The 13,862-nt window shown below is 37.7% G+C and overlaps 2 protein-coding genes across 2 annotated transcripts; one reads left to right on the top strand and one right to left on the bottom strand.

Moving 5' to 3' along the window:
• Positions 1-5,513: 5,513 nt before the first annotated feature.
• Positions 5,514-7,432, top strand: LOC104117457 (WRKY transcription factor 22-like). The gene is made up of 3 exons (XM_009628518.4): positions 5,514-6,124; positions 6,291-6,401; positions 6,539-7,432. The coding sequence occupies exons 1-3, from the start codon at positions 5,649-5,651 to the stop codon at positions 7,029-7,031; spliced, it is 1,080 nt and encodes a 359-aa protein (XP_009626813.1). The 5' UTR covers positions 5,514-5,648; the 3' UTR covers positions 7,032-7,432.
• Positions 7,433-8,658: 1,226 nt separating this feature from the next.
• Positions 8,659-11,471, bottom strand: LOC104117448 (pentatricopeptide repeat-containing protein At3g61520, mitochondrial). Its single transcript, XM_009628508.3, has one exon. It carries the CDS (start codon positions 11,376-11,378, stop codon positions 9,102-9,104), a length of 2,277 nt encoding a protein of 758 aa, XP_009626803.1. The 5' UTR covers positions 11,379-11,471; the 3' UTR covers positions 8,659-9,101.
• Between the last annotated feature and the right edge of the window lie 2,391 nt (positions 11,472-13,862).

Below are 13,862 nucleotides of genomic sequence, written 5' to 3'. Positions count from 1 at the left end.
AGTTGAATCATATGCCATAGTAAACAAAAAGTTTAAAAATAATTTTATTATTTGGCATGACCGGTTGGGCCATCCCGGTTATAATATGATGCGCAAAATAATTGAGAATTCACATGGTCATTCATTGAAGAACCAGAAAATTCTTTAAACTAAAGAATTCTCTTGTGCTGCATGTTCTCAAGGAAAACTAATTATTAGACAATGAGTAATTAAAGTTGGAGTTGAATCTCCTCCATTTTTGGAACGTATACAAGGAGATATATGTGGGCACATACACCCTCTATGTGGACCATTCAAATATTATATGGTTTTGATAGATGCATCTACAAGATGGTCACATGTGTAATTGTTATCAACCCACAATTTGCCCCTTGCGAGGTTACTAGCTCTCAATTAATAAGATTAAGAGCACAGTTTCCAGATTATGCAATTAAGACACTTCGTCTTGATAATGCCGGTGAATTTACGTCCCAAGCCTTTAATGATGATTACATATCAACTAGGATAACAATTGAGCATCCAGTTGCTCATGTTCATACTCAAAATGGTCTAGCGGAATCATTGATCAAACGCCTCTAATTAATTGCAAGACCAATGTTTATGAAAACAAAACTTCCCATTTCAGCATGGGGCCATGCCATTTTGCATGCAACAACTCTTGTGCGAATCAGACCCACAAGTTATCATAAAGTCTCCCCAATACAATTGGCTTTTGGTCAGGAGCCAAATATTTCCCATCTTAGAATATTTGGATGTGCAGTATATATTCCAATTGCTCCACCACAACGAACAAAGATGGGACCCAAAAGAAGATTGGGGATATATGTTGGGTATGGATCTCCTTCTATTATGAAATATTTGGAACCTATGACTGGAGATTTATTTACGACAAGATTTGCTGATTTCCATTTTGATGAATCAGTATACACAATATTAGGGGGAGAAAATAAGCAATTGCAAAAAGAGATAGATTGAAATGTAGTATCACTATCTCATTTAGATCCTCGAACAAATCAATGTGAACACGAGGTTCAAAAGATAATTTATTTGCAAAATATTGCAAATCAACTGCCAAATGCATTCACTAACCTACCAAGGGTGACTAAGTCACATATTCCAGCTGCTAATGCTCCTGTTCGAATTGATGTCCCGCTTGGACAATCTATAAATACAAATGAGCCTAAGCCATGCTTAAAACGTGGTAGACCAATTGGTTCCAAAATCCTCGAAAGCGAAAAGGAGCAAGTGATCTAGGAGATCAAAATATGGAGGCAATTGCTCAAAAAGAGACCCGTGACATAACAAAAGATAAGACCTCAGAGGAGGTCCAGGTACCCGAAAATAATAAGAATGAATAGATCTCAATAAGTTATGTCTCTACGGGAAAAAAGGTGGAACCGAAATAATAGTATTGTCGACAACATTTTTGCTTATAATGTTATTGTTGAGATAATGCAATAAGATGAAGATATTGAACCAAGATCCGTCGATGAATGTAGACAGGGAAATGATTGGCCAAAATAAAAAGATGCTATCCAGGCAGAATTAGCGTCACTCGAAAAACGTAAAGTATTCGGACGTATAGTCCGAACACCTGAAGGAATAAAGCAGTGGGATACAAATGAGTTTTTGTGCGAAAACGAAATGATAAAAATGAAGTCGTTAGATATAAAGCACGACTTGTGACACAAGGATTTTCGCAAAGACATGACTTTGATTATATGGAGACATATTCTCCTGTGGTGGATGCAATCACTTTCAGGTATCTTATAAATTTGGCAGTCCATGAAAAATTTGATATGCGTCTGATGGATGTTGTCACATCCTACTTGTATGGCACATTAGACAACGAAATTTATATGAAAATCTATGAAGGGCTTAAAGTTCCTGAAACTAATAAAAGTTTTTGGGAAACTTGTTCAATAAAGCTTTAAAAATACTTATATGGATTGAAACAATCAGGGCGAATATGGTATAATCGTCCGAGTGAGTATTTGCTGAAAAAAAGGTATAAAAATAATCTAATTTGTCCTTGTGTATTTATAAGAAGGTTTGGACATGGATTTGTTATAATTACTGTGTATGTTGATGATCTAAATATCATTGGAACTCGTGGGGAGCTTCCAAAAGCAGTAGACCATTTGAAGATAGAGTTTGAAATGAGAGATCTTGGAAAGATAAAATTTTATCTTGGTCTACAAATTGAGCATATGAAAGATGAAATTTTTGTCCATCAATCAACTTATACCGAAAATATCCTAAAGCGTTTTTATATGGATAAAGCATATCCATTGAGTACCCCGATGGTTGTGAGATCACTTAATATAAATAAAGATCCATTTCGACCTCATGAAAATGGAGAGAGCTTTTTGGTGATGAAACTCCATATCTTAGTGCAATTGGGGCACTAATGCATCTTGCAAATAATACTCGACCAGATATAACTTTTACAGTAAGTTTATTAGCAAGATTTAGTTCATTTCCAACAACAAGACACTGGAATGGTGTTAAGCATATTTTTAGATACCTCCGAGGGACTATTGATATGGGATTATTTTATTCTTATGAATCTGATTCACAAATGACTGGTTATGCAGATGCTGGTTATTTGTCTGATCCATATAAAGCCCGATCTCAACAGGCTATCTATTTACTTGTGGAGGTACATCTATTTTATGACGTTCAACAAAACAAACTTTAGCTGCTACATCTTCCAATCATGCAGAGATAATAGCTATTCATGAGGCTAGTCGAGAGTGTGTATGGTTGAGATCAGTGACTCAACACATTCAACAACTGTGTAGTCTTTCTTTAAAAACGAAGATTCCAACGATATTGTATGAAGATAATGCTGCTTGCATAGCTCAATTAAAAGGAGTATATATCAAAGGAGACAGAACATAGCACATTTCACCAAAGTTTTTTTTCACGCATGATCTTCAACAAAATGGTGAGATAGATGTTTAACAAATCCGTTTAGGTGATAATCTGACAGATTTGTTCACAAAGGCATTGCCAACATCAACATTTGAGAAGCTGAGACATAAGATTGGAATGCATCGTCTCCGAGATATCAAATAAAATTTTCATCAGGGGGAGTATAATACATGTTGTACTTTTTTTTCCTTAATCAAGATTTTGTCCCAATTGAGTTTTCCTGGTAAGGTTTTTAATGAAGCATCACTCAATGTGTATTACAATATATGTGTACTCTTTTTCCTTTACTAGACTTTTTTCCACTGGATTTTTCCTAGTAAGATTGTAACGAGACACATTATCTTTTAAATGGACATCCAAGGGGGAGCGTTATGGGATGAATGCACGTGATTGAGATGAATGCATTTGTCGGTCCATTTAACGTACTTTGTATTCATGTACTCAATTAAGAAGTACATTAACTTATAACCTTTGAATGTATTTGTACCATTATAAATAGGAAACTTTTGACCCTATTAAAAACACCCCCAAGAGGAGAAATAACAAAATCATTCTCCCTCCTATATATCTTTTGTCCATTACTATATTGTTTTAGTTTGCTCTCATTTCTTAATAATAATAAGCATATAATATCAGTCTTTTACATAAGGTTCTAGTACTTAAGCATGACATGTGTTCTTGCCTCCAATTTATAATTTAATTATAATAAATAAACATAAATGCATGCATTAAGTTCAAATAGATTTTTTACTTTATCCATCCACTTCAGATTTTTCGCGTTGCAACATATTGGCAAGTTTTTCAGAATTATCTAATTTGATAATCTTATTTTAGTAAATTTGAATTTTTATTTTTGGAGTAACTTAGATCTTAATAGGAAATTCAGTCTATTAAAAAAAGCTTTCTCCAGAACTCAGATAAATTTATTCCTAAATATGGCTTACTTCTTAAGTTATTTTTCAGACAAAATGCAGTAGTTAAATTTGAAAATAAAAGGTATACATATCAAAAAAGAAATTAGGCTGTATTGGTCTTTATTGTGAAGCTTAATGCAAATAGATTAACCAATCACAATTCATAAAATGGGATAATACTTTTAATGTGCTAATATTGAACTAATGAAAAATAATTTAATAGTCAAAAGTTTACAAAATATAGTATATTCGAGTTTAAGCATATGCAAATTATACTTAGTAAAAATAGATAACTAATTTTTTATTATACAACTTACTATTGTGCAAAAAATGTACCTATTGAATTTTTGTATACGTATTACATATTCCAGCTTTGAATGGACGGATCAACAAGGACCGGAGTGAACCGGTGAAGTGATAAATATTTATTTATTTTTAATTAAAAATTTTAAATTCGAGATCTGAACATGTAATCGCCTTTATTATAAAGTATTTTATGTATATAATTTTCTCACACGAACTCAGATTTAGTTGGGCATTACGGATGCAGGACACTTGATAAAGAAAAAGAAAAACCTTTGAATGGAGGGGCACTCCACATGAACGAGCACCCTATTTCACCTTTTTCCCTTTTCTTTTAAATTTATTTTTAACGTGTTCTCTCTCTTTTTGTCGGTCAGTGCACGCACTCACGAGACTCGATGTGAGAGAGTGTAAACACATACCATACCGCGTGGACCTTCTCCAATCTGCTAAATCACCCCCACCACCCCACCCCTAACCACCACCCTTTGACAATTTTTAAAAGTCAACCCCCCAAAACCACCACAAAAAACAAAGCAGTTTTTTTCCATTGTGAGAATCATTGTGGGAGAAAATAAGATAAAGACAAAAGATAAGCCCTTTGAATATCTTGATTAAACTAATACTATGTCTATTATGCTAACCAACAAACCTTAAAATCCTTATCTCTTTTTTCTTTTTCCCTTTTCAGAATCTTACTCAAACTAAGTCTTAGCACTTTAATTAAACAATTGTTAAGTTGCTGACATGTTAGCTAGCAAATGCTTTGCTTATCCAATGCTAAAGAAGGAATACAATTTTATGGCTTGGATATGAAAAAGTTAGGAAAGAGAAATTAAGTAGATAAGCAGCACCATTTTCATTTTCTTCAACAAAATTCTTCCTCACTATGTTTTTTCCTTCATAGTAAGATAAAAGTAAAAAAGGTTTAACCGGATAATATTATTATTGAAATTAGAACCCGTGATATGCTATAAACTGTAGTTAGTAAACCATGAAGCAACTATTTCCAGACATAGTACAAACTTGCGAGATCTTAAATTTAACCTTTATATTGACTTGATAATTAATTGATTAGACTTACAAGATTATGTGTCTCAAACTAATACAACTATTTTGAAATTGTAATTAGCACATATATAGATCTTACTTTGACAACTTAAAGCTTGAAATATGAGGACAAAATAAGTAATATGGGTAAAAGAAAAGAGCTAGACGTTAGATAGAAATCAAAATGAAAAATGGTGTTGTCCCCCACCTTCTCTCTCTAGACTAGTATAGTAAATAGTAATGTAATGAAAACCAGCCAAATCACAAATACACACACTCTCTTTCTATAAATGATAAATGTAATGTATTCCACTCATTTACACCTCTCCTCAGATCCCTTTCCCCATCTCTCTCTGGCCAAAGTCAGCGCCTTCTTTTGTCTTCTTTTCCTCTGCACTTCCTCCCTCTACCAAAAGTCAAGGCCATAGCAAAAGGAGAAAGAATATGGAGGATGATTGGGATCTACATGCGGTGGTCAGGGGCTGCGCCGCTAGTTCTACCGCCGCAACCACCACCGCTACCACCAACAGCGCCGCCACTACTACTTTTTGCAGCTTCCAACCAAGGCAAGATGGAAACTTTTTTAGCTTTCAAGATCCGTTTGTGCCAAGATTTGACAACCCTAACAATACTGCTTTTGAAGAGTTGCATAATCTTTACAAGCCTTTCTTCCCCAAATCTCAACCACAACAACAGCCACCTCTTTCTCCTCAAAATATACCTATTTCACCCCTCTCTGTTATTGGAGGACTACAAGATCTATCACCCCAACAAACACTAATAAAACAGCAGCAACAACAATATATTCATCAGCTAAACACAAGAGTACTAACACAACCCAAGCAGTCTCTGTCTGTAAATGGTTCCGCAAATAGTACAACTAGTGTTCCACATACTCAAAGCCCAAGACCTAAAAGAAGGTAACTTTAACTATTTTTTAAACTTTTCTTTTCATTCTCCGTAAAATATTTGAAGTTTCTGGATGGAAAGATTAGACCTTTGTCAGTTAGTACATAACGATATCATGAATTCAGCTTCTGTTTATTTTTTCACACATTAATATGGATTTTCCTTTCTTTTTATCAGGAAAAACCAATTGAAGAAGGTATGTCAAGTACCAGCTGAAGGTTTATCTTCTGACATGTGGTCTTGGAGAAAGTATGGACAAAAACCCATCAAAGGCTCTCCATACCCAAGGTATGTTCCTTGATAACTTTCTTTTAGTACATTTTAGGCTACTTAAAACACAAAAACAAAGTCCTTTTTAAACAACATAAAATTTTGTATTCTTAATTTTGAGATTAAACTTAGGTTCATTTCTTTGGTTGGAACAGGGGATATTACAGGTGTAGCACCTCAAAGGGTTGTTTAGCCCGGAAACAGGTGGAGCGAAATAGATCCGACCCGAATATGTTCATTGTCACCTACACATCAGAGCACAACCACCCTATGCCAACTCACCGGAACTCTCTCGCCGGAAGTACCCGACAGAAGCCGGTGAACTCCGAAGCTGGCACACCAAGTGACTCTAACAAACCAACTAGCTCATCGCCGGTATCTTCGCCGGCGTGCCATTCTCCGGCAACGGAGAAGCAAGAAAGCAGCAAGGAAGATAAAGAGGATATTTTCGAAGACGATGATGATGAATTTGGCAGTTCTAATACGGGATTAGATAACATGGAACCTGCAGATGATGACTTTTTTGAGGGGTTAGAAGAACTCGCCGCTAATGCCACAGGAGATTGTTTCCCCGATAACTTTCCGGGGTCTGTGCAATTTCCTTGGCTGACAAATAGTGCCACAACCACCGCAGCAGGCGGTGTTTGACTTGCCGGAAAAAGTAGACGTGAGAAAAAGTTGAAGAAATGATGCTTTTCTTCTTATTCACTTTTCTTTTTTCACTTGTAGTTGTAGGAGTATCTTTTTGTCCGTTAGAGATATAGGAAGAGAGAAAGCAATAGAGAATCTTGAAATCTCCATGCCTCTCTTTTTTTTAGTCTTTTTGGTTTTGTTCTCTTTTTGTACGTGTAAGGTATAATTCCATTCCCTATCATTGTAGAGAGACTTGTAGAGAACAAAGGAAAAAAGAGGAGTTTGATTCCAATGTTCTTTGTTAGGATAATAGGAGTATATTGGATGATAAGGTACATATAATTTGGGTAAAAATCCCTTGGCTGTTAAAATGTTAATTTTATAGTAATCATTATCAATGATTTGAGTTTTTTCAATTGTTAACTTTTGCATACATTTTGTGGTGGTTGTTCATGTTAGTGTTCTTGAGTGTTTGTGCTACTAATTATGTTTGGAGATATTGAGTCCTACCAAATGGAATCTTGGGAAATTTGCTTGCCAATTTATCCCGAACAGCCACAGGTTTTGCTTGTCGACTGAATTAGACACCTCTAAATACCGGGTGGCATTCTAACTATTGGAAAATGAAAGTTCAAACTTCCAAGTTTAATTTTCAAAAAATTTCAACCTAAAGATCGCCGTGAATGCGTAAAATTCACCGGGGAGTGAAATGTTCAGGAAGAAAGGAACTCCCTCATCACCTTTTCCTCCTCAATTAAGACAAGGAACTTCATTTTAAGATGCCCTGTTTATGCTCTGACTAGCCAGCTCCTTAATTAATAAGGACATGTTTGATGTGCCCAAAACAGTTACAAAGAGCCAGAAAAGCATATTTCTCCCTAGGAAAGAACAAAAAAAAAAGACTGTTATAGCAAATAGGAAAAAGAAAAAAAGCTTACAGGCCAAGCATGAACACTGCATTCAAGGACAAAGCACCATATATCATAAAAAGGTAATCTCATTCCGCTTATTGTGAAAATACAAGACACTCAAAATATTCATTTTCACCTCTTCAACGTTGAGAAGAGCAAAAGAATGACATGGTATATATCGAGAAGACAGGAAATAGAAAGATTTAAGGATTGAACCTCGGCCATTGAATAGATCCAGGTAAGAAATTTGAGTCTGTTTTCTTGAAGTACTAGGTTTTAAGGCTTTTCACCGTAGGGAATGATGATCAAGCTTAAATGCTATCTGTCGAAGAGGAACTTTAGGCATTAGATAGAGTGACCAAAGACGATGAATAGTTACGATGCTTTTATGAATTCCAGAATCAAAGTAATAGGTCAGAAGCCCACCAGCTTCAGCAAACACTGGCACTTCATTATTGGTTTTAAGAATTTTGTAAAGTTTGACCAGTAAGGTCTGAAAAATGCTTTATCAAGAAATAGGAAAGAACCTTAACTAATCACCCAAGTACATCTCATATTTTTGAACGAGAAGAAGTTAGTAGCAAGAACACTATGTTCTTCTTTCCTTTAAATGAACGATCATAAAAGTGTTGGTGCTTACATCTCACACTTAAAAGTCACGAAATGTTCAAAAGGAACTCACTACTTATTTGATTCTCTATCGTATACATAAAAAGGAAAGAGGAATAGCATTGAGATACGTCCAAAGCCAAAATATTAAGCTCAGAACAAAGCTAACACAGTATAAGCATACATAAACTTTATCTTGTATTGAACCAACTACAACTTGGATGAAATTTCAAATACAAAAATTCTTGGCAGAGCACGCCCACTAAACTTGTAACATCATTTTGTCATGTCCAAATGATATCAGTTCACCAGAAGCAAGATGGATGGAGATGTCTTCATAGAACATGATTTGCATACCTACTCAACAACTTATGCATCAAAGCAGGTATCTCAAATGACAGCACAGAGCTTGAAGATCAAAGGGACCTCGCACATTCCACTTGATCTTAGCCGAAAGGCTGAGAAACGTATCCAAATGGGACCTCAACTGACTGCAAAGAATCTCCACATACCCAGTGAATATCACATCAGAACTAGGAACGATATCCTAACACTCCAGTTAGTATTAGGCTGTTGAAGTAGAAACCTCATATCCCTCCAGAAAGCTTCGCAATTTTTCTGTTTCACCAATGGCAGAAAGCCATTGAGTTAGGACTTCCATGGTAATGTAGTCAGGATTACATGCATTTTCAGTCATTTGGTCCATTATTTGAAATGCCTTTTCCACCCAATTCCTCTCCTGAAGGCCTTTAAAGATGGCATTGTATGTGATGGTATTTGGTCTTACCCCTTTGTCCTTCATATCACCCAACAAAGAAATACCAGCTTCTACTTTGTCACTCTTGCAGAGAGCGTCGATCAAAGTATTGTATATGACAGTGTTTGGTGGCACATTTGTAGAAGAACTCATATTCTGGAATATTTTCATAGCTTCATCAACATTTCCAGCTAAACAATATGCATGAATTAGTGCTCCATATGTAACAACATTAGGCAAATAACCATCATCAATCATCCTCTTCATAACTCTATGGGCAGTTGCAAATTGCTCCTTCTGGCTGAAATATGATATCAAAGTGTTGTAGGTGTAGCGATCAGGTTTGATACCTGCCTCCTCCATGTCTCTAAGCATATTATGAGCTTCATCAATCTTATTTTTCCTGCAAAATCCCCCAATCAGAGCATTATAGCAGATAATATCCAATCCAAACCCAGCTTCTTTCGCCTTTGAAGCGACACAGGAAGCATCATTCGTTCTTCGAGCCTGGCAAAGGCCCAAAATCAAACTGTAGTACACTTTGGCATCAGGGAAGCACCCATTTTCTGACATTTCATTAAATAAATTCATTGCTTTGTCAATATTGTTGACACTACAAAAAGAAGTAATGAGGATGGTGTAAGTGATCGCATTCCCCTTTACACCTTTCCCTTGCATCTCAGCAAAAAGCTCTATACCACTGTTAACTCTCCCATGCTTGCACATTCCATCAAGCAAAGTATTCAGAGTAATCACATTTGGCACAACCCCGCCCTTTTTCATCTGGTCAAAAAGCTCGTATGACCTCTCAATCTCGCCTGCTTTGCAGAAACCATCTATCAAGCAATTATAGGTAACAGTATTAGGTTCATATCCACTCTCCAGCCTCATCTTTTCCATCAACTTAAACCCTTCTTCTTGCCTCCCTACCTTACAAAGCCCATCAATCAATGTATTGTAGAGAACAAGGTCTGGCTTAACAAGAATGCCATCACTTTCACTGCCTCCCATCTTCTCAAACACCTGCATTGCCTCATCGACCTTGTAACTTTTGCATAAATGATTGATGAGAATCCCAAATGTCACAACATCTGGTTTAATTTCCTTTCCCTTCATCTCATTCATAAGCAAATTCATCTTTTCAAAATCACGCTCCCTACCTAACCCACTCAAAAGGGCATTAAATGAAACAGCTTCCGCCTGACCACCCAACCTCATCATATCATGCAAAAGGTCCCAAGCCTTGTTACACTTCCCGCTTCGACAAAAGTTGGTAATCAATTTAGTAAGCCACACATCATCCAAGAACACACCATGTTCGAAGAATCTAACAACAAGTCCACAAATTTCCTCCACACTCATCCTCCTCCCAACCCAATTCCTCTTCCAAATAGCAGATAAAATAATATCCATCGTACTCTCATTCGGCGGGAAACTACTGTCCCTATCGAGCATTTCGTCGAGCACCTTGAACCCATCATCGATATTCCCTCCACGAAACAAGCAATCTAACAGCAAATTAACCACATTTGTGTTTCTTGATTCAGGGTCTAGTGCATTGAACACGGCTATCGATTCCTCAAGCATTTTGGCTCGGCCAAAGCATCTTATAAGAAGAGTCGCAGCATTAATGGATAAAGGGATTTCTCTATCTTTAGCAAAGGAAAAAAGCTGGTAAAGCTTACTGGGTACGTCAGATATTTCTTCACGCATTGCTTGTTCAAGAATAGCTTGAAATGTGAAGGAAAGAGAAGAAGGGCTTGATGATGAACTGGAGCTATGGCTTTTAAAGAATTCAAAGAACTGTAAAGCTTTTTCAGTGGATCCCAATTGACGGGTGATTTTGAGAAGGGAAGTTGGGAAAGGAGGGGTGTGAAGAAATTCAACAAGCTGTGGTTTGGAATTCCAGTCATTGTGATCGGTAGTGTTGAGGAGGGACACTATTTCGGAGACTGGCTGCGGCGGCGGAAGAGGTTTATGTGGATCGTCGAGCTCGCCGGAGAAGTATCTCAGTCCGATAATAGTGCCTGTTTTAGTCCGTGTAGGAAGATGAAGGAGGGATTTTGTTGTAGCTGGGAGTTTCATTGTTCTCGGAGTTTCAGAAGCAGCGGTACTTGCCGGTCGAAAGTGAAACCTCGTACTGGGATGAATAGTTTAGGTCTTACAAAATTTTGCGCGGGTCCGTTGTCTAGCAAAATAAATTACTAGTTTACTCAACAAAAATAAAAGAAGACTTTTATTATTATACCATTAAAATGAGAACAAGTGTTTAAAAGATGCCACCACACGATTTTCAATCCAACTTGAAAATATATTCTTCCTAAGAAATTCGTTTACACTCGAAAGCAGATAACAATTGAATTTATATACGCTGTTAAGAATATATATATTAGTTCAATACAAATAATTAATAAAGTTAAATAAAGCAAATAAAAGATGTAGTAAATAGCCAAACCAATAATGATAGTGAGTTCGAGCTCGGTTAAAGGCCTAACAAGGAACCTACCTTCGGTTTCGGGCTTGCACTCACAAAGAACTTATGAATAAAAATAAAAACTTTGAATAACTTTTAGAAACAGAGAGAACATAAGTATATTGCATTGGTATGCATGTTATAGTGTGTCTAATGAATAATTAGCTTCCCCTTTATATAGTAGGAGAGTTTTACCCTAGGTACAATTTTAAGAAAGGTAAAAACCTTCTTTTTCGCTAATCATTGATTTTCTGCCGATACGGGGCCGAAATTCTCGTCGTGATATCCGGTTGGGCACGGATATCACATACCTTTGTTAGTCGTGTGCGGTTGTTTGGTAATGCTCTCCGAAATCTTGGGACTCGAACCAGGCCTAGGGGCGTGGTCCCGATGGCTCCGAGGGTAGGTGTTTTGCTCGGGCCCCGGTACGAGAGGCTCCTGGTTTTGGTTCTAATTCCTTAGAGTCACGTCCCTGCTCCGTTTGCCTCACCGGGAAACCGGGGTGCTTATTGGACTCGATTTTATCCGTATACAGATAGTTCTCTCGTTTCTCAAGGAGTAGGTTTGCCGAAATGATGGGAAACGACAGATGTTCTTCGGTTCCTTCATTCGTACGTTACGACGAAGGAGCCGAAACGTCCCATCAGTTGCGTCGTTCTGACTTCGAACACGTGTCGCTCATCGGCTGGTTTCCCCCGAATGCAAAGCGTCGCTTGTTTCCTTATAAAAGATTCCAACCTTTGTTCTTTTTCTACTTTTCGACCAAGCTATTACCCTCGAGCTTTCCAGTTATCATCAAACCTCTTTCAAATCTTCATATCTTCACCCTTGTTTTTCAATTTTCATAGTGATTTCCAGGATTTTCCATATTTTCTTCAAACCTTTATACTCTGTTCTTCATCTTCAAAACTCGTTCTTTCAAAAACTTTGTGTTCTTTCTTCAAATTTTTAAACCTCCCCGAATAACAATGGCCAAAACATCCAAATTTTTTCCTCAATAAGTTGCCTCTTCATCTTCCCAATCGGTCGCCGGTACTGAGGCGTTTGCTCCTGATGTAGTTGCCCAAACGGCTTCTCCCGAGGTGGCTGCTAACGAACCGACCCCTGAGCCTCCACTGAAAGTGTTCATTCTAGGGGGCTGCTTAATTGCAGATGCCTTTAAGGTCGAGAAACCCTCACACAAACAAGACCGAGGTGAAGGAGTATCAAGGTACATATGCTCCGTGACTGAATACGTTCTTTCCATAGTTCGAAAGGATTGCAATTGGGAAGGCAAGGATGTAGTAGTCCCTGGGCTCGAGGATGCCATTACTACCCATGTGGAGGGGTACTTAAGTGTTTACACTTACCCCTTCACTTTAGGCCCGGTGGACCCAATTGTTCTAGACTTTTACAAGAGGTACGAGGTGTGCCTCGGGCAAATCCACCCATCGTTATGGAGGATCGTGATCCTCCTTCGCTACTTTGTGAAAAAGATCGAGTCTCGTTGGTTCACGATCGATCATCTGCTTCGATTGTACAGTCCCCAAATTTTTCAAGAGGGACTGATCAAGCTTACTCGTCGGGCCAGCAAGGCCCCCTTTTTGAGTATTGACAAGGACCGAGACCAGGGTTGCCAGGGATGCTTCGTTCGGGGTGAAGACCGAAGACCTGATATCCCCCAAGTACATGTCATTCCCTAAGAAGTGGAACGCATCCCGTAAGTGCAATTTTTCTTTAAGCACCAAAGATTTTCTTTTCCTTCAATTTCTTTCTTCTCATTCATACTTGTGGTTGTGCAGCTGTCCCCCGGGTTTCGAATGCGGTCCCCCGACTAAAGGAATGGATCGAAGGCATTTGTACTTAGATGTCGTCCTACGAGCGCATGGCATGGGCTCTCGAATGGCCAATGGGAAGCCCATTCTTATGGTAAGGCCTCTTTCAGAATAGTTAATACCATGCTTCTATCTTTCAACATACTGGATTTCCTTTCCCTCTGTTGTTGCAGGTTTGCCTAAGACAACCGAACTTAAGACTTTGGAAGGAGACGAGGATGTGTCCTTGACCATTGATTCCTCCGTTGCGGGGCAGCCCGAGGCTGCCATGGAGGAAAAGAA

The sequence above is a fragment of the Nicotiana tomentosiformis genome, chromosome 1, assembly GCF_000390325.3.
Source record: "Nicotiana tomentosiformis chromosome 1, ASM39032v3, whole genome shotgun sequence".
Lineage (NCBI taxonomy): Eukaryota > Viridiplantae > Streptophyta > Magnoliopsida > Solanales > Solanaceae > Nicotiana > Nicotiana tomentosiformis.
Note: the sequence above shows the minus strand (reverse complement) of the source record. Positions and strands in the feature narration are given on the sequence as shown.